Source organism: Lagenorhynchus albirostris, chromosome 20 (assembly GCF_949774975.1).
Source record: "Lagenorhynchus albirostris chromosome 20, mLagAlb1.1, whole genome shotgun sequence".
NCBI lineage: Eukaryota > Metazoa > Chordata > Mammalia > Artiodactyla > Delphinidae > Lagenorhynchus > Lagenorhynchus albirostris.
In genome coordinates, this window is record NC_083114.1 from 30,011,667 (window position 1) to 30,027,343 (window position 15,677).

The window sequence follows — 15,677 nt, forward strand, 5'->3', positions numbered from 1 at the left end:
AAGGGGAAGGCAGCCGGGCCACTACTGTTTCTGACTTGGGTCCGTCCTTGTTGCACTGGGGAGGAGCCCTGCCTTGGTCAAGAAGAGAAGCCAGACTACTAAGCAGGAGACTGAGAGCTTCGGGCAGATGTGGGACCTCAGCAGTCAGAATGGGGCTGAGACCTCGACGGGCTCCCAGACGGGGCGCAGCCCTCACGCACGGGGATGCCGGCGTCCGAAACCTCCCCTCGCCCACAGCACTGCTCACTCGCGGGGAGTGAGCCACCGGTCCGCGCTTCAGCTTCTTTGGGTTCCCAACAGGGGACAGGACTCCGGCACCTCGGCGCCCGTCTGGACCGCCGAGAGAAAGCACGAGAGCGAAGTCAGACGCAGCCCCCGGCAGAAGCGGCGGGGCGCACGGAGTCTGAGATCCGGGCACGGCGGCCGGCCGCCCTCCCCCACAGCCGCCAGAGCCTGTCTCTCGCTTCCGGCGAGGCTGACAGTTGGGGCGCCGCCGGGTGTGGGGCCGAGGCGGCGGGAGTGTGGTTATCTGCGCACAGCTCCTCTTGCCCCCGCCCCGCCCCCCGCAACTGTTTCCATTCTCGCCGAGCAGCCACGTCCGGGTCAGACACGCAGGACGGCGGCTGGGGATTTCCAAGGGACTTTCTGAGAAAGCCAGTGAAAGTTGGGTGTCGGCTGCGTGGCCCCGGCACTCTTGCTAACTAACACCCACGTCTTCCCTCCAGGACGTAAACTCTAGCCTGGTGGGGTTGTTTCCCAAGGCTTCTTTCACATTGAAACTGAACGACAGAAACCGCCACCCTGGAGCTCAGCGTGCTGGGCTGGGAAAGTCCTGGAAAAGCTCAGCTGGGATTGGGGTTAACAGACCGCTCCCCGAGCTTGAAGGCATCAGAGAACGGTTCTGGTTTGACAGAACCCGTGATGAGTGGTGACATGAGCGCCTGGGCCAGTCCCAGCCTCCTCCCCTGGGCCTGGGAGGGTCACCGGAGAGGCAGCATCTCTCCCTCCTTCCCACACCGTCCAGGTCACAGGTAACAGGAGACACTGACTCACTAGCAACACCAGGCGGCTAAGACGCCAAGCCCCAGCGCAGGCAGCCCTACCCCGAGTCAGAGCCCCGCCCGCGCCCGTCCCAGGCACTTCCCCCACGATTTCGGTGAATTGTGTACATGCTGCATATACCGAAGAACGACTGAAAAAGGAGAGCAAACGAGTTCTACCTTTTATAGAACTTAAGTTACAGAATTTTCACATTGCTTTATTTTTATAATCACAAAAATCCTGAGGTAAACAGGATGCATTCGTCTTGCAGATGGGGAACAAGAAAGTTAGGGAAATAAAAATGAGGACGCTTAGTATGATTTTCTGTGGAAATTTAAGTAAATGAGAATTTATGGTAAATATTTAATTCCAAAACAAGTAACTCACCTTGGCCAATACCATGACATCACTCAAGGCCCTCTTACTAGGCCAGAGAGAAAAGGAGAGGCACGAACTAGCCAGACCAAGACCCAGCAGCAACCTGAGGGTCTCCAGTTAGGGGAACTCAGGAAAGTGGGGGGGGGGGGGTCATGGGCGTCACTGGTGGGCCTAAGGTATAGGAAGGACAGAAAAAAGAAGAAAACAAAGAAGGAAAGAAAGGTTTTAAACATGGTCAAGGGCAAGTAATATGAAGAAGCCTCAGGATTTCTTCAAGGGACACCTGTTGTGCCAGGTCTAGAGGGCAGAAGGCTGCAACCACCGGACACCAGGACTACCAGGCTGACGGGCTTGCCTAGACTCAGGACAGCAGACCTCTGAGACCCAGGGAAGCTCACTAGAAAGGCTACAATCCCGGAGGCTCAGAGACAGATAACGAGGAGCAGAAGGGCCTCTGCCGCTCTGGGAAGATGCTTACTGGGCAACGAGTTCTTACTGTGCCCAGTTAAGACAAAGGAAGAGGGAGGCAAGGCATCTGTTATGGGCTTAAGAGCATTCCTAGGGGTTCACGTTTTCTGGCATCTGACCCAGAGTCCTGCCCATGCGCAAGGGCGCAGCCCCGGGCTGTGCATAGGAAAGGCCAGCATCCTACTCCCCACTGAAGTCAGTCTCCGCTAATCCACCAACCCAAACCACTCCCACCCCACAGCAGCCCAGAGAAGGTAAAATGGCCCAGGGACACGTGCTGCTCTCTCAACAGTCTGCTGAATCTCAGAATCGGAGGGCGGCAGGTATTTGAAGTTCTGCCCATTTAGTTTCACAACAAAAAGTAAGCAGAGGCAGAGACGAGGAGCAAAGACGCTGGTGGCCGTGCATCTCGCTAGGTCTTTATGGCTGTGTCTCTGGATTTGTAGGCCACTCCTCGACTCTTCAGCTCCCGCACGATTCCTGCAGCAGGAAGAGAAACAGCTCTGTAAGGGAAGAAGACTCCAGAAGATAAGAAAGGTCCCTCGGGTACCACTTGGTGAGGGGAAGGGGTGGCGTGCTCTAAGCAAACTGGAGTTCCTAGACTGCTCATCAACCGAACTGTGTGGTCGGCTTGTCACCCTTGAAGATCCAGGCAAGCGCTTGGCAATGACTTGTTAAGAATGAGAAGAAAAAGAGAGACACACTGTAGTCATCAAAAGCAAGGGTTCTGGGGCTTCCCTGGTGGCGCAGTGGTTGAGAGTCCGCCTGCCGATGCAGGGGACACGGGTTCGTGCCCCGGTCCGGGAAGATCCCACATGCCGCGGAGCGGCTGGGCCCGTGAGCCATGGCCGCTGAGCCTGCGCGTCCGGAGCCTGTGCTCCGCGATGGGAGAGGCCACAACAGTGAGAGGCCCGCGTACCGCAAAAAAAAAAAAAAGCAAGGGTTCTGGAGCCAGGATGCCTGGGCCCCCAAATTCTGGCTCGTTACTTACTAGCTGGGTGACCTTGGACAAGTTATTTACCCTCTCTGAGATTTGCTTTCCCTCACAGAGTTGTGAGGACTGGCATTAATTCACATAAGAAACTTCCATAGAGCTTGACACAGTAAATGAACATTGGCCGTTACTATGATTATTATTACCTTGGGGCAGGCGACCAGTGACTGACACTGCATATACACCTGGCTTAAAGTTACCTGAAAGAGAAGAAAAGAGACTGCAGTTTAAGAGTGAGTTACAACTAAAGACCAAATGGAAGCTTAAGCTAAAAATGAAAGAGATGCCGCCAACTCCCAGAGAAGAGCAATCACTTCTTTTGGCTCTACGTGTTAAATGACAGGACACAGGACACTTTCCTTGGCTTTCCTCCAACCCCATCGTTCTCACTCTGGGGCCACCCACCCACTGATTGAAGACTCCCCCACCCGCACCCTGGCCCTGACAACACAACCAGGCCAGGATAAAGAGAAAGGGAGACACTTACTGACTCGCTGCCACTTGGAGACCCAGCTGTCCTCTGGACTCATCATCGCAATGATTCTAGAAAGGGGAAAGAAACATAGAGTCAGCCTGAGTTGCCTCTACTAGAGAACAGAGACCAAGGGAACTGCCCGCCCCACGCCCCCGCCCCTTTACTCTGTTCCCAGCCAGCACAACAGTTCTGGGAGAGGAAACCCAGGAAAAAGCCAAGTATTGAGTTTCTACCAGAAAGCAGGGGAAACGAAGTTCTAGTGCTGGGAAGGGACTGACTCAGAGCTAGTACTGACAAAGGGCCTTTGCACTTATGTCCCTGGCCCACCAGTCACAGGTCAGTCATCATCCCCCAGAGACTGTCTCGCCATGCTCAAAAGCATCCTTGGCCTACCGATTCCCTGGGAAATGGGACAGCTTTTGAGGTAGATGGCATTACTGATTACGACCAACACAACCACTGAGGGCTGGAGCCTAGTGCAAAGGGGAGGGTGAGTCAAAACAATGGGTCCTCTTACTAGAAACAAGTTAGACTTAAGCAAGCTCTGCCTTTAATGAGCGGTACAGCCTGACACACGTATGGAGACCTCCCTCAGAATTTCATCAGTAAGATGAAACTGGAAGGTTGAGCTAATACATGAAAAACCCTAGCACAGAGTAGGTGCTAAGTAAACATGAGCTCTCCTTTATTATCCTAATCATTCTTCTCAGGGTAGCTCTAATCCCAGAACACAGGCAACAGAGGCTACCAGGGCCAGAAGCCTGCTACTGAGCATGACAGGTAAGCTTCAGGTGCTTTCAGAAGCTACAGAGGTCACTATACCCCAATTTCAAAAAAAAAAAAAACAAAAAAGCAGCAGCTACAGAGGTCACTTTTGTCATTCCCCCATTCGATCAAATACTTACTGACTGCCTCCTGTGACAGATCTGTGCCAGGCACTGGTATTTGTTGACTGCCTCCTCGGTATCCATCCCCCCTTCTCTTGGCAGCAATCCTGGATTCTTATTTGGGAAGCCTCCCTCCCCATCCAAATCCTACATTCTCAGCTATATGCTTTGAGTGGAACTGACCCCACCTCCAGGGGTGGCAGGTAGGGTAGTACTCGTCCTGGCCCGGCAGACCAGTCTGGGGTAGGCACGTATGCAGGCTGTTCTTCTGACCAAAAGTATATTCTCCTCTGTCCTTCACAATCTATCCTTCCAGCCTTACAGTGTCTGTTATCCAACCTTATGATTTAACCTAAACAGAATTCCCACCATTCTCCAAACATACCCTGGTTTTCCGACCCCATGCCTTTGCTCAGGTCAGTCCCTTTGTTTAGAATGCTTTTTCTACCTTTCTCTCATCTCAACCTCCACAAAAACCCTGTATTTCTTTCCTTAATTAAGAGCCTGACTCATATGCTATCTCCTCCACTTCTGGCTGAGTTCATCAAGCCCTCCTCTGATCTCCTTTAGCCTTTGATATACTCACTCTTCAAATCCTAATATGCACCAGAATACATAAATAACTCCTACCACTCAACAACAAAAAACCAAAAACCTCATTCAAAACTGGGCAAAAAAACTCTACTTGCTCAGTTCTCATCAACTCAACTCTTAAGGAACTCGAAAACAATGACAGCTTAACCTGGACACGTGCAGCTATTATGCCCAGACTCTGATAAATGGTCATAACCTTTTGTTTTTTAATTGAACATAGCATGCTTCAGAACTCTCTGACAATCCTTTAGTAAGACACTAACAATATCAGAGTTGTCACTTAATGTAAAACCCAGAACCGTGGCCCAAAGATGGGAGTCCTCAGACACTTCTTGCTTAGAAGCTGTAGTTATTTCCAAGTTTTTATAACTGAATTATATTTGAAGAGACTTTTTTCCAAAGAAGATATACAAATGGCCAATAAGCACATGAAAAGATGCTCAACATCACTAATCATTAAGGAAATGCAAATCAAAACCATAAGATACCACTTCACACCCAACAGGGCAGCTATTATCAAAAACAAAACAAAAAACGGAAAGTAACAAGTGCTGACAAGGATGTGGCGAAACTGGAACCCTTGTACTCTGCTGGTGGGAATGTAAAATGCTGCTGCTATAGAAAACAGTATCGCAGTTCCTCAAAATGTTAAACAGAGAATAATCCAGCAACTCCACTTCTGGATATATACCCCAAAGAAGTGAAAGCAGGGACCTGAACAGGTATTTGTAAAGCCATGTTCATGGTAGCATTATTCCTAACAGCCAAAAGGTAGAAGCAATCCACGTATCCATCAATAGATGCACAGATAAATAAAATTTGGTATATACATAAAATGGGATATTATTAAGCTTAAAAAGGAAATTCTGACACATGCTACAATATGGATAAATCTTGAAGACATTATGCTACGTGAAATGAACCAATCACAAAAGGACAAATATTGTAAGATTCCACTTACAGGAAGTACCCAGACTAATCAAATTCACAGGGAAAGTAAAATGGTAGTTGCCAGGGGCTGCAGGGAGGAGGAAATGAGAAGATGAAAAATGTTCTGGAGGGACTTCCCTGGCGGTCCAGTGGTTAACACTCCATGCTACCAATGCAGGGGGCACGAGTTTGATCCCTAGCGGGGGAACTAAGATCCCACATGCCGTGTGGCAAAAAAAAAAAAAAAAAAAAAGTTCTGGAGATAGATGGTGGTAATAGTTGCATAAAAATATGAATATATTTAATGCCGTTGAATGAATGCTGCACTTAAAAGTGGCAAAAAGTTTTTATGTATATTTTACCAGATTTTAAACAAAAAAACCAAAACCCTAACATGCAAAACTTTACACTGTGTCTCTCTCACTTGTAAGTATCTCATTGTGTAACTCTTGCCATCTCTCACAGCAGCCACAGATGGGAGTCCATTCATTTGTTAGCACTGGATGGTAACCGTGCTAACAAATGAAAGAACTGGAGTATCTGAGTGTGCACATGAATGTGTACATATGTACGAAGTAAAGGTTCCATGACAACATCTGTTTTGCTCAATCCTTTACTCTTCCTTAAAGGCAAACAAAGGAGGAATGAAGTTGGCCCACCTTGAAGGAACTTTAGCATGCACTGGTTTGGGCCCAGTTTGCATGTAGACCCTTAATTGGCCTAGAAACCAAAAGAAACTTAACCCCCAAAGAATACTGCCCTCTGGCTCCTCCCTTGGGGAAGGAAAATTGAGACCTAGCCACTCACACTTCTCTCATTCCCCTTTCCCCCACTGGGCAATCTCACCAAGGGAAAACTTTTCTCTTAGGGCCTCTTAGAGATATCTAAAAGCATCAGCTTTGGGGCCAAAATTTACCCTTCATTTTCAAAAAGGATCTTCATACATTCAACAAATGTGTATTAAGTATCCATCACCTTCCAGGCCCTATGCCAGGTCATGGTGCATGACATAAACAGCCCCTATCAGCAATGAGCTAACAGTCTAGTGAAGACCTGTCTAGTGGAAATATAATGAAAGCCATGCAAGTCATTTTTAAAATTTTCTGTAGCCATGTTAAAGGAGTAAAGACAAAAGGCTAAATTAACTTCAATAATATATTTCACTTAACCCAACATATTCAAAGTATTATTATTATGGCATGTGATTAAAACAAGAAAAATCAAGATTTTTACATTCTTTTTCCTTGTGCTGAGTCTTTGAAATCCAGTGTACACATTACAGGTAAAGCATATCTCAATTTGGACTAGCCACATTTCAGGTACTCAATGCCACACACGGCTAGTGGCTACTGTACTGGACAGCACAGGACTAGTGTGTCTCAAAATAACTTTGAGACCAACTAGGATGAGGGTCTCAAGAGTCTGTCCACATTTACTTGGTGGGATGCGGGTAATGTAAAAGAATGAATGCAGCAACCTAAAGGGCTTACCCATCAAAAGAAGAGCTGGTGCAGTCATATACCATCTCCCGGTTACCCTTCATCTGAAGGTACGCATCACAATTGTCACAGCCATCATATTCAAACTGGTCTATAGTCTGGGAGGGGAAAAAAAGGAGAGAGGTGAGCATGAACAAGGCGAAAAGAAAAAACAGCTTTCCCCATACTTTTACCTGGTCAAGTACAAGGCTCCCTATGTTAGTTCTGTCTCATCAGGTCCCCCACCCACCATTCCTACAGCCCCTTTCCTAAGTTCCACTCTCACGATCCTTCTTCTCTTGTTCCCAACTGCGTTTTACCTATTCCTTTCCCTAAATCTCCGTGGGGTCTGGCACCTTCTCCGACTACTCCCTCGGCTGCAGATCCCCACCTTCCTCCAATTCCTAATGTCGTTCGGCTCCAAAAGAAGTTCACTGAACGTCTGTAAAGGATCAGGCCTGTGCTGAGAGCTGAAGTTGCAAAAGCATGTGAGAACGTCCATGCCCACGGCTGCAAGATTTGCCTGCGTTCCTACCGACTTAAACGATGGCCTCCTGCTGCTTCCCACGTCCCCCTGCCACCCCCTGGGTCCTGGACCTGACTTCTCTCTCCACTGTTCCTGTAGCCCTGTTCCACCCACTTTCCCCCAGCTTGGTCCTCCATCGCCCGTACAACCAGGTTCCCTACAGACACCTTGACCAGCGAACACAGCAAACAAGCCCGCAAATGCCGCAGGTCTTTCGGCACCGTCTCCAGGGCCATCTTCTCCCACGGAAGAACAGCGAAGGTAAGAGCCACAACCTTCTCTCGCAGGAAGTAAATAGCAAATTACCCAGAATGCCCACACATCCGGTTTCCAAGACTTCCTCTTCCGGCGTGGGAGGCCGCCGGCCCCGCCCCTCCACCCGCCTTAGGAGATGGTTTCTCCCGCCAGGAGGCGGGGCCGGCCGGGAGTCACCTGGGTCGGCGCGCACCCCCGCCACCTGGGCCGGCGCGAGGGCGAGGCCTGGCAGCAGTTGGGCCTGTGGGCGGGGCCCGTGGGGGAGGTGCGGCGCGGTTGGCGCCTGCGCGCGCGCCGTGACCCGGCCGGAATCCCGGCGCTCGGACCATTTGATCTAGGCCGCTGGCACCGGGCCGCCGGTCCCCTGGAGGATCCTGGATGACAGCGGAGATTCTTTTTTGTCTTCTCGTCTTAAAAGCGCAGGGCCAGCGAATCCACTGCCTCCCTGTGGATTATCTCTGCAGAGACGAGAAGAAATCCAGGGACCGCCCCCCTCCTTCCTAACAGGGAGGGAGCGTGATTGGGTTTCCATTTGCGTCCACAGAAACGGTGGCCGGTGAGCAGACGGCCGAAAAAAATGCATATTTAATTATTTCTAACAGCTCTTTATGTACGTTTCCACGTTCCAGCTGATAGTTTACGTTTTGTGCAGCTTTTAGCATTTAGATACAGTTCCTTTACTTAAGATCATCTGTAGGAGATTGTGTCCTTTTTTTTAATTTAAATTTCACCCTATGGGGGCTTCCCTGGTGGCGCAGTGGTTGAGAGTCCGCCTGCCGATGCAGGGGACACGGGTTCATGCCCCGGCCCGGGAGGATCCCACATGCCGCGGAGCGGCTGGGCCCGTGAGCCAGGGCCGCTGAGCCTGTGCGTCCGGACCCTATGCTCCGCAACGGGAGGGGCCACAACGGTGAGAGGCCCGCGTACAGCAAAAAAAAAAAAAAAAAAAAAAAAAAAAAAATCACCCTATGGGATGCTAAATGCCTTTCTCTCTGGTTCAGAACTGGGCACCAGACAACGACCGCCTTTAACATACCTTTCCTGGAGAAGCAGAAGGGGAAAATGTGCTTTGTGAGGAGGAGAGCAAAGGCCTCTCCAGGCCCTGTGGAATTCTTCATACCTGCAATAGCACCACCTCTGTTGATCCTCACAATAGTCCCGTGTGTAGGCAGAGGACAGTCATTTGTGTTTATCTGAATTGGAGCTTTAGGATATAAATAGTTTCAGGCCCTGCTGCTCTATCTTCCCAACCAGACCTCCTAAATTGAAACTGAGCTTCTTCAAGACCGGTCTGCTGCTGGTGCCCGTCCCATGTCGTGCTCAGATGGGCTCTGTGACTGGGGTTAGGATGTTCTCTATCACTGCATACATTCTACCTTGGAACACAGTTCACTCGTCTCATGGGAGCTCTCCAACAACTCCGTGAAGTGGGCCCATTTCATGGGTGGGAAAAGGCACCAGGGTATTTGAGTATACTCAAATATATCTGAGTATTTGCCGAGGGTCACAAAGAAAGTCACTGAAGCATTATAGAGTGTGAAGTAAACAGTACAGTAATAGTACAGATGACACACTGAACCACAGTGAGAATCCAGCCGTGCTTTCTCTTTCCCTGATCTCACTAAACCATGCTTTTAGGGGCTTACAAGCCAAGCCCACCACTCTGCTCTGTCCTTTCATAAATCAGAGCCTAGCCTCTGCTATCAGGAATAATTTATCTTTGCCCACGTAGAAGACAAAGTTGTTACCCTGAGTGACAGTCATGACAGAAGAAAACGACGAGACCAGATGGAATTTATGGATAAATATATTAGCAAATAAATACATTTCTCAACATAGTGCCTGATTCAAGCGTCTTTCTGTCTGTTCAGATATAAATACCCACGTGGGTGCCTAGGTGCTAGTTCCCCACTGACTTAGAGGGAAGAAGATTCCCAGGTGGGGTCCTGTGCCCACTTTGCTCCCACATTCACATTCCAAACGGGATAATGCCTGAGGGGCCAGCAATGGTCCAACTTCCCCGGGGTGCATGTCACCCTGAGGAGGCCCCTCAGCCCTTGCCCACTCGATACCAGCTGCCCAGGCCAGGCTTCCTGCTGCAACTCCACTCCTTCCTGTGTGTCTCTGGCCTGCATGGCTTATATTGGGAAGCCGGGCCTCTGGGCCGTCTAATCCCAAGGGCCCCATATTACCTCTCCTTTGTTCTCCCGTTCCCTATCCCTGGTCTGAGAGAAAACGCCCAGAGAAAACTTCCTTGTTCAGCTGTAATTTTGCCTTTCCTACCTTCATTCCTTCCTTCCTCTTCCTAAATAAAGTACAGCAGAAATCCTCTTCTTTCCGCCTACTTTGGGACTTTGAGATAGGAGGTCCCCAAGGAAGAGCTATTCCCTTCCCACTACCCTCACCCCTACCCCCAGAGGAACTGAGGCTGCTGGAGTGACAAGGGAGTTTGACGATCAGAGGCTTCGACCCAGTTTCTTCAAGGTGCTGTACCACATCAGGGACAGAACTGCACACCCTGGCTTCCCCCCTGACTTAATATAGTGGATGTGACAAGTGCGGACAAGGAGGGACAAACATCCTCCCTTGTGCACCAGGGGAGGCCCTGCCTGGTGAAGCTGCAAAGCCCCCCTTTTCAGGGCTCAGGGCTCACCTATGCTCCTGATCTTTTTGCAAAGAAGGAAAATGATAAGAACCAGGGTTGCCGCTGACGCAGCAGCCTTACCAAGGAGGAGCCAAAGCTGGTGTGCAGGAGTCTCCCAAGGAAGGAGGTGAGAAGGGTCATGCATTCAGCTGGACCCGTTTGCTGGTATGAACATGAGGCTTGGAATGAGGGGGACCTGCTGGGGCTGGGGAAGGAGCACCACCTTTATAACACCTATCTACCTATACCTAGCTTCCTGCTCTCAGAAAGTCCCAGCCTGCAGGGGAGCCAACCCACACAAGTGGTAGCTGGTTGCCTGGCTGGACACAGACTTGCTGCACTGCAGATGCTTCTGCAGACAAGGTCTGGAGCTGGGACCGGGAGACAACACCTCCTGCCGCCCACCATCACACTCCTCTGCCAGTGGTTCCAGGAAGGATGGCAAAGAAGAGGGGTGTTTTCTGAGGTCCTTTCTTTTCTCAGGAGCAGGACTCTGTGCCAGGTAGGGCCCTGAGTCATCTGGTGAGCACTCTTGGTTGGAGCTCGGCCTGAACATCTCACACGGCCTGTTCACACAGCTCCTCGAGCTCCTCCTCTTCTGAGCCTGCATTTAGAGAGAGAGGAGGAAAGAGGTCACTGAGGGTCAGGCCAGTCTTCTGCTTGTTCCACCGGCAAGAGAGTATGGCTGGGAGGGAACTACAGAGAGGCAGGAGCAGGGAATGGGTCCAGAAGGGTGATCAGATTGAAAGCTGAGAGCGGCCCCCATTGGGACACAGGGGAGAGAAAAATGAATCTAGAGAAAGAGATACATAGATAGCAACCAGTGTGTTACCCATACTTACTATTCATTCATTCGCCCAGTAAATATTTATTATACACTTGTGGATCTGGCCTGCTACCATGTGCCAAACAGAAGACCAAGAAGACTAAGCAGGGACCTGACAACCTTGTAGGAGAAAAGGTGTGCACGTAAGTGGCAATTATGCCAATGGGGGCAGGACTGGGGTCGTAAGAGATGAATCACGGAAGGAGAAAGGTCATGTCCAAGTGGAGCATCAAGAAGGGCTTCCTGAAAGTGGGGATAGATGCACTGGTCCTGCAGGAATAGGGAAGAATTAGATTTATGGGAACAGGAAGGCAGCAGAATACTCTGGGCTGCAGAAACTGCAGGAAGTGTTTACCTAGTTTGGCTAAAGCCTGGAGCAGGGGAAGGGAAGGGGAAGAGCAGAAAATAAGGTCAGGAAGGAAGATGGGGGCTAGCTGGTACTAGGGCCTTGAAGGCCAAACCAGGTTGGATTTTTCTTTACTCTGAACAAAACAGAACATCTGAAGATTTCTAGAGAGTTTGTTTGAGGAGGATGACCCCGGCAGCAGAATGGAGGGTAGGCGAGCAGGATCACAGCGTTGCGTGGCACTACAGGACACGACACTGATGTGCAGGGCTCGGCCTTCACGGCCCTGTGAGAGGGAAGGGAGGAGCCAGGGGGCTCCCGCCCCGACCTTTAGGCTGCACCTAAGACGTGGACAGGCGCCAGCAGTACTGGAGGAGAATATGGTAAAGCTAGCAGAGACATGGTTAACAGAACCTGGCGTGGATTAGATCTGAAGAGCAGGGGAAAGGGAGGCACTGAAACCAGTTACGAGTTTGAGAGAGAGAGGGGAGGTAGTGGTCTGCCACCGGCAGCACTGAAAGTATACACAGGACAGGATTCAAAAGGCACCATCAAACACATGGCCAAATCTGCATTACGTGGCCCTGTGGAAGCAATTGTTTTCTGTACTATAACAGCTTGCATGCCTATCTCTCCACAGACCTGGGTCTCCTGGTTGACAAGTTCCACGTCCTCAGAGCCTGGAACCTAGCACATAGCAAGCACACAACGCAGAAAGAAAAATGGAAGGAAGAAATGAATGGACGGATGATAGCAGCTCTCAGGTCCTGCCTGTAGGAGTCCTAGACCCCGAAGTCTTATATTTCAGGACCTCTGAGGGCAGAGGGGTCCTCCTAGTGATGGCTGTAGGCAAAGAGCTGTGTCATCCACACAATGGGAAAAGATGGGGGAGAGTAGGGGTTGGGGGATCCGGAAGAGGAAGAGGAGGATTTGAGCAAATAAATACCCAGCTAAAGTCAAGGATTTACATTATCACCATTGGCTGCAGTACAGTAATAGGGATGCACTGAGTTCCCAAGAAAATGAAGTCAGTCTTATTAACAAAGATGCATAGAAGGGAAAGCCCCAGTAGTTCTTTTCCCCGGGGGAAAGGAGAGAGCCACAGGGCTGCTAGGAACCACCTGTGATCGCTCTCCTTTTTTTTTTTTTTTTTTTTGCATCATTCACATAGCTCTTCTCGTATAACCCAGAATTATGGTTATCTGTAGTTATTTCTCCCGTAAGATCTCATATGGCCTGGGATTACGGTTTTCAGTAACTATTCGTCCACGCTCTCCTCAAGAGCAAGGAACAGTTCTTGGCCTTCTTTGTATTTACAGCTAATACTGAGCTATAGGCTCAGCTGTACCAATTTTTAAAATACTGAAACACTCACGATTGAGCTGCTGCCCCGAGCCGCCCCAAGTACTTTCTGCTGTCTCAGCCACACTGGTACCTCACCGGAGACCTCCCGAGGATCTGGCGACTAAAGGATTAACACCTGGCAGAGCCAGCATCCTACGCTATGCCAGCTGTCCACTATTTTGAATGTCACCCCTGTTGGACCCTCCTCAGCTTCCATCAACCCTCTGCATGACTTGACCCGTTCTGCCATACCCAACTCTAGTCTCCTGTCCCCGTCAGACCCATTTCCCCTGAAAACTCACCAGGCTGGGCTGGCAGCACCTGGCAGTGTGGGTAAGGGCATGGCCTACCCTCTGGGGCGCCAGAACTCCATTCGGAAGGCCCCTCCCCAGATGGGTGTGGTCCTAGGGGCTGGCGTGTAGTCAGACACAACCACACCGGCTGTGAACTTGGGTAAGTAGGGCCTGGGGTTTCTGGTAGCAGCCTCCTGTCCAGGCCCGGAGGTCCGAGGATCAGTGGGTGGGCCTCTGGGGACCAAGGATATGCCAGGTTGGGGCCATAATGGGGAAGAATCTGGCATACTCGGTGTGCGGCCAAGTCCCGGGGTCGAGAGGCTGGGGAGGGCTCTGAGGGACTCCCCCGCCGTCTCCTCTGTGTGTGTCGCACAGGGAGGCTGGATTTCTGCAAGTGGAAGAGGCTGCTGGGACCAGGGCTGGGGCTGGCGGCGTCTGCTGGCCCAGGGGCTGGCTCGGTGAGGGCCCTGGGCCGTTGCGGGCTGGGGAGCTGTCCTGACGGGGCTGCTGGGCTGGGGCTGGCTGCTTGCGGATCGGGTGAAGGCAGCTCTGGCCGGAGTTGTGTCCGAGGAACGGCAGGCCTGGACGGCGGGACTCCAGTTTCTGGGCCAGACTTCCTGCCGTGCCACTGGAAACGCTTTTTGTAGTGGCGGTGCCGGTGGCGGTGGTAGTGGACATGGCTGGAAACCTGGGTTTCCCCTGTGGGCACCACCGAGTCCAAAGAACGGGGCCGAGAGGTCATGCTAGGCTGAGCCTCCTCCCGCCGGCGCTCCCCTTCGGGGCTGCAGTACACCAGGGGGTCAAAGTCACTGCTCAGGGAGCTGCGGAAGGTAGAACTGCTGCCGTGGATGCCCTGCAGGCTGATGTCCGTGCAGTTGACCACTGAGTCACTCGAAGAGCCGTGACAGGGCCCTGAACTGGAGTCACTGGCTGGCCCGTCTGCCAGGTAGCCACTGCGTTCTGTGCAGTAGCTTTCTCCAGACCCGCTGCTGTCGTGAGGCCTGGCCCGGCGTGGGGGCATGGGGCAGGTGGCAGGGTGCTGCAAAGTGCACCGCAGGTGGCTCAGCCCCCAGCCCTGCGCAGAGGGGCTCTGGGCCACTGCCAGGCGCTGTGGTTCGCCTGGAGCCCGGGGATGTGCGCCTCTGGGGAGGCGGTGGTGCCGAGGGCCCACGCCTGGCTCCTGGGATGGTAGGAAGGGACCAGGCCGTGTGGGCCGAGCCGCTGCGCTCCGGGAAGGGCCCGACAGGTAGGCAGCAGGCAGGTGGTAGTGGGCATGGCCGGGATGCTGGCGAATGAGGTGGAGTCTTCGGCCTGGTTCTTGGTAAGATCTAGACGGTCCCAGGGACTGAGAAAGGGAATCTCCCTCTGGAAGAGAGAACCAAGAGCACAAGTGTTTGACTCCACAAACGGAAGGAGGGTACATTCAGAAAAGCGTGGCTGTAATGTACTTATTGAGCCTGCATCGCCCGCAAGCTCCGTCAGAGTTTGGACGACCAAGGACACTCCTAACCTGCCTGTGCCCGGGGATGCCCTTGCTCCCTCCAGCCAGTTGTCTCCTTGGGAGTTCCACTGTGCATGGCAAGCCCTGCTCCTCCCATCAGCCCTTTGGGGACTTGCACCCAGGGCCACTGCTAGCCCACACTGCACCTTTGGGTGAATTAGAAAAAGGCTCTCTTTCCTCAAGATACTTCGCTTTCATCTTTTAGAAGATTGTCATAATATCCTGGTTTTGTTCGAACAGGATACTTTATTGCCAGAAAAGTAGAATAATAAATATACAAATCTTGGAATTCCCAGGTGGCACAGTGGTTAAGAATCCACCTGACAATGCGGGGGACACGGGTTCGAGCCCTGGTCTGGGAAGATCCCACATACCGGGGAGCAACTAAGCCCGTGCACCACAACTACTGAGCCTGTGCTCTAGAGCCCGGGAGCCAGAACTACTGAGCCCACGTGCCACAACTACTGAAGCCCGTGCACCTAGAGCCTGTGCTCCGCAACAAGAGAAGCCACCGCAATGAGAAACCCACGCACCGCAACGAGAAGCCCGCGCACCGCAATGAAGAGTAGCTCCCACTCACCACAACTACAGAAAAGCCCGCGCACAGCAACGGAGACCCAACGCAGCCAAAAATAAATAAACAAACAAACAAATCAGTCAGATTTAAAATCAACAAAGTTGTCATGAAAATACATCA

At 51.5% G+C, this 15,677-nt stretch overlaps 2 protein-coding genes and 1 long non-coding RNA gene across 5 annotated transcripts in view; 1 reads left to right on the forward strand and 2 right to left on the reverse strand.

Moving 5' to 3' along the window:
* Positions 1-1,242: 1,242 nt before the first annotated feature.
* SUPT4H1 (SPT4 homolog, DSIF elongation factor subunit) lies at positions 1,243-8,082 on the reverse strand. Of its 2 annotated transcripts, XM_060133860.1 has the most exons (5): positions 7,939-8,082; positions 7,258-7,364; positions 3,369-3,424; positions 3,028-3,081; positions 1,243-2,367 (listed from the first exon to the last, which is right to left on the reverse strand). In XM_060133860.1, the coding sequence occupies exons 1-5, from the start codon at positions 8,005-8,007 to the stop codon at positions 2,300-2,302; spliced, it is 354 nt and encodes a 117-aa protein (XP_059989843.1). In that variant the 5' UTR covers positions 8,008-8,082; the 3' UTR covers positions 1,243-2,299. The 2 variants fall into 2 exon arrangements, with proteins under 2 accessions (XP_059989843.1, XP_059989845.1); XM_060133862.1 differs by lacking the exon at positions 3,028-3,081.
* Positions 8,083-8,327: 245 nt separating this feature from the next.
* LOC132511079 (uncharacterized) lies at positions 8,328-9,864 on the forward strand. Of its 2 annotated transcripts, none has more exons than XR_009537512.1 (2): positions 8,328-8,636; positions 9,028-9,864. It is a non-coding gene; the product is annotated as an uncharacterized LOC132511079 (long non-coding RNA). The 2 variants fall into 2 exon arrangements; XR_009537513.1 differs by having other exon boundaries at positions 8,328-8,582.
* RNF43 (ring finger protein 43) overlaps positions 9,818-15,677 on the reverse strand; it is a 60,307-nt gene continuing 54,447 nt past the window's right edge. The window contains exons 8-9 of the mRNA XM_060133859.1: positions 13,489-14,844; positions 9,818-11,274 (exon numbers count right to left, since the gene is read on the reverse strand). Of these exons, the coding sequence (XP_059989842.1) occupies positions 11,228-11,274; positions 13,489-14,844 (1,403 nt within the window). The 3' untranslated portion in view covers positions 9,818-11,227. The remainder of the gene's footprint in view (positions 11,275-13,488; positions 14,845-15,677) is intronic.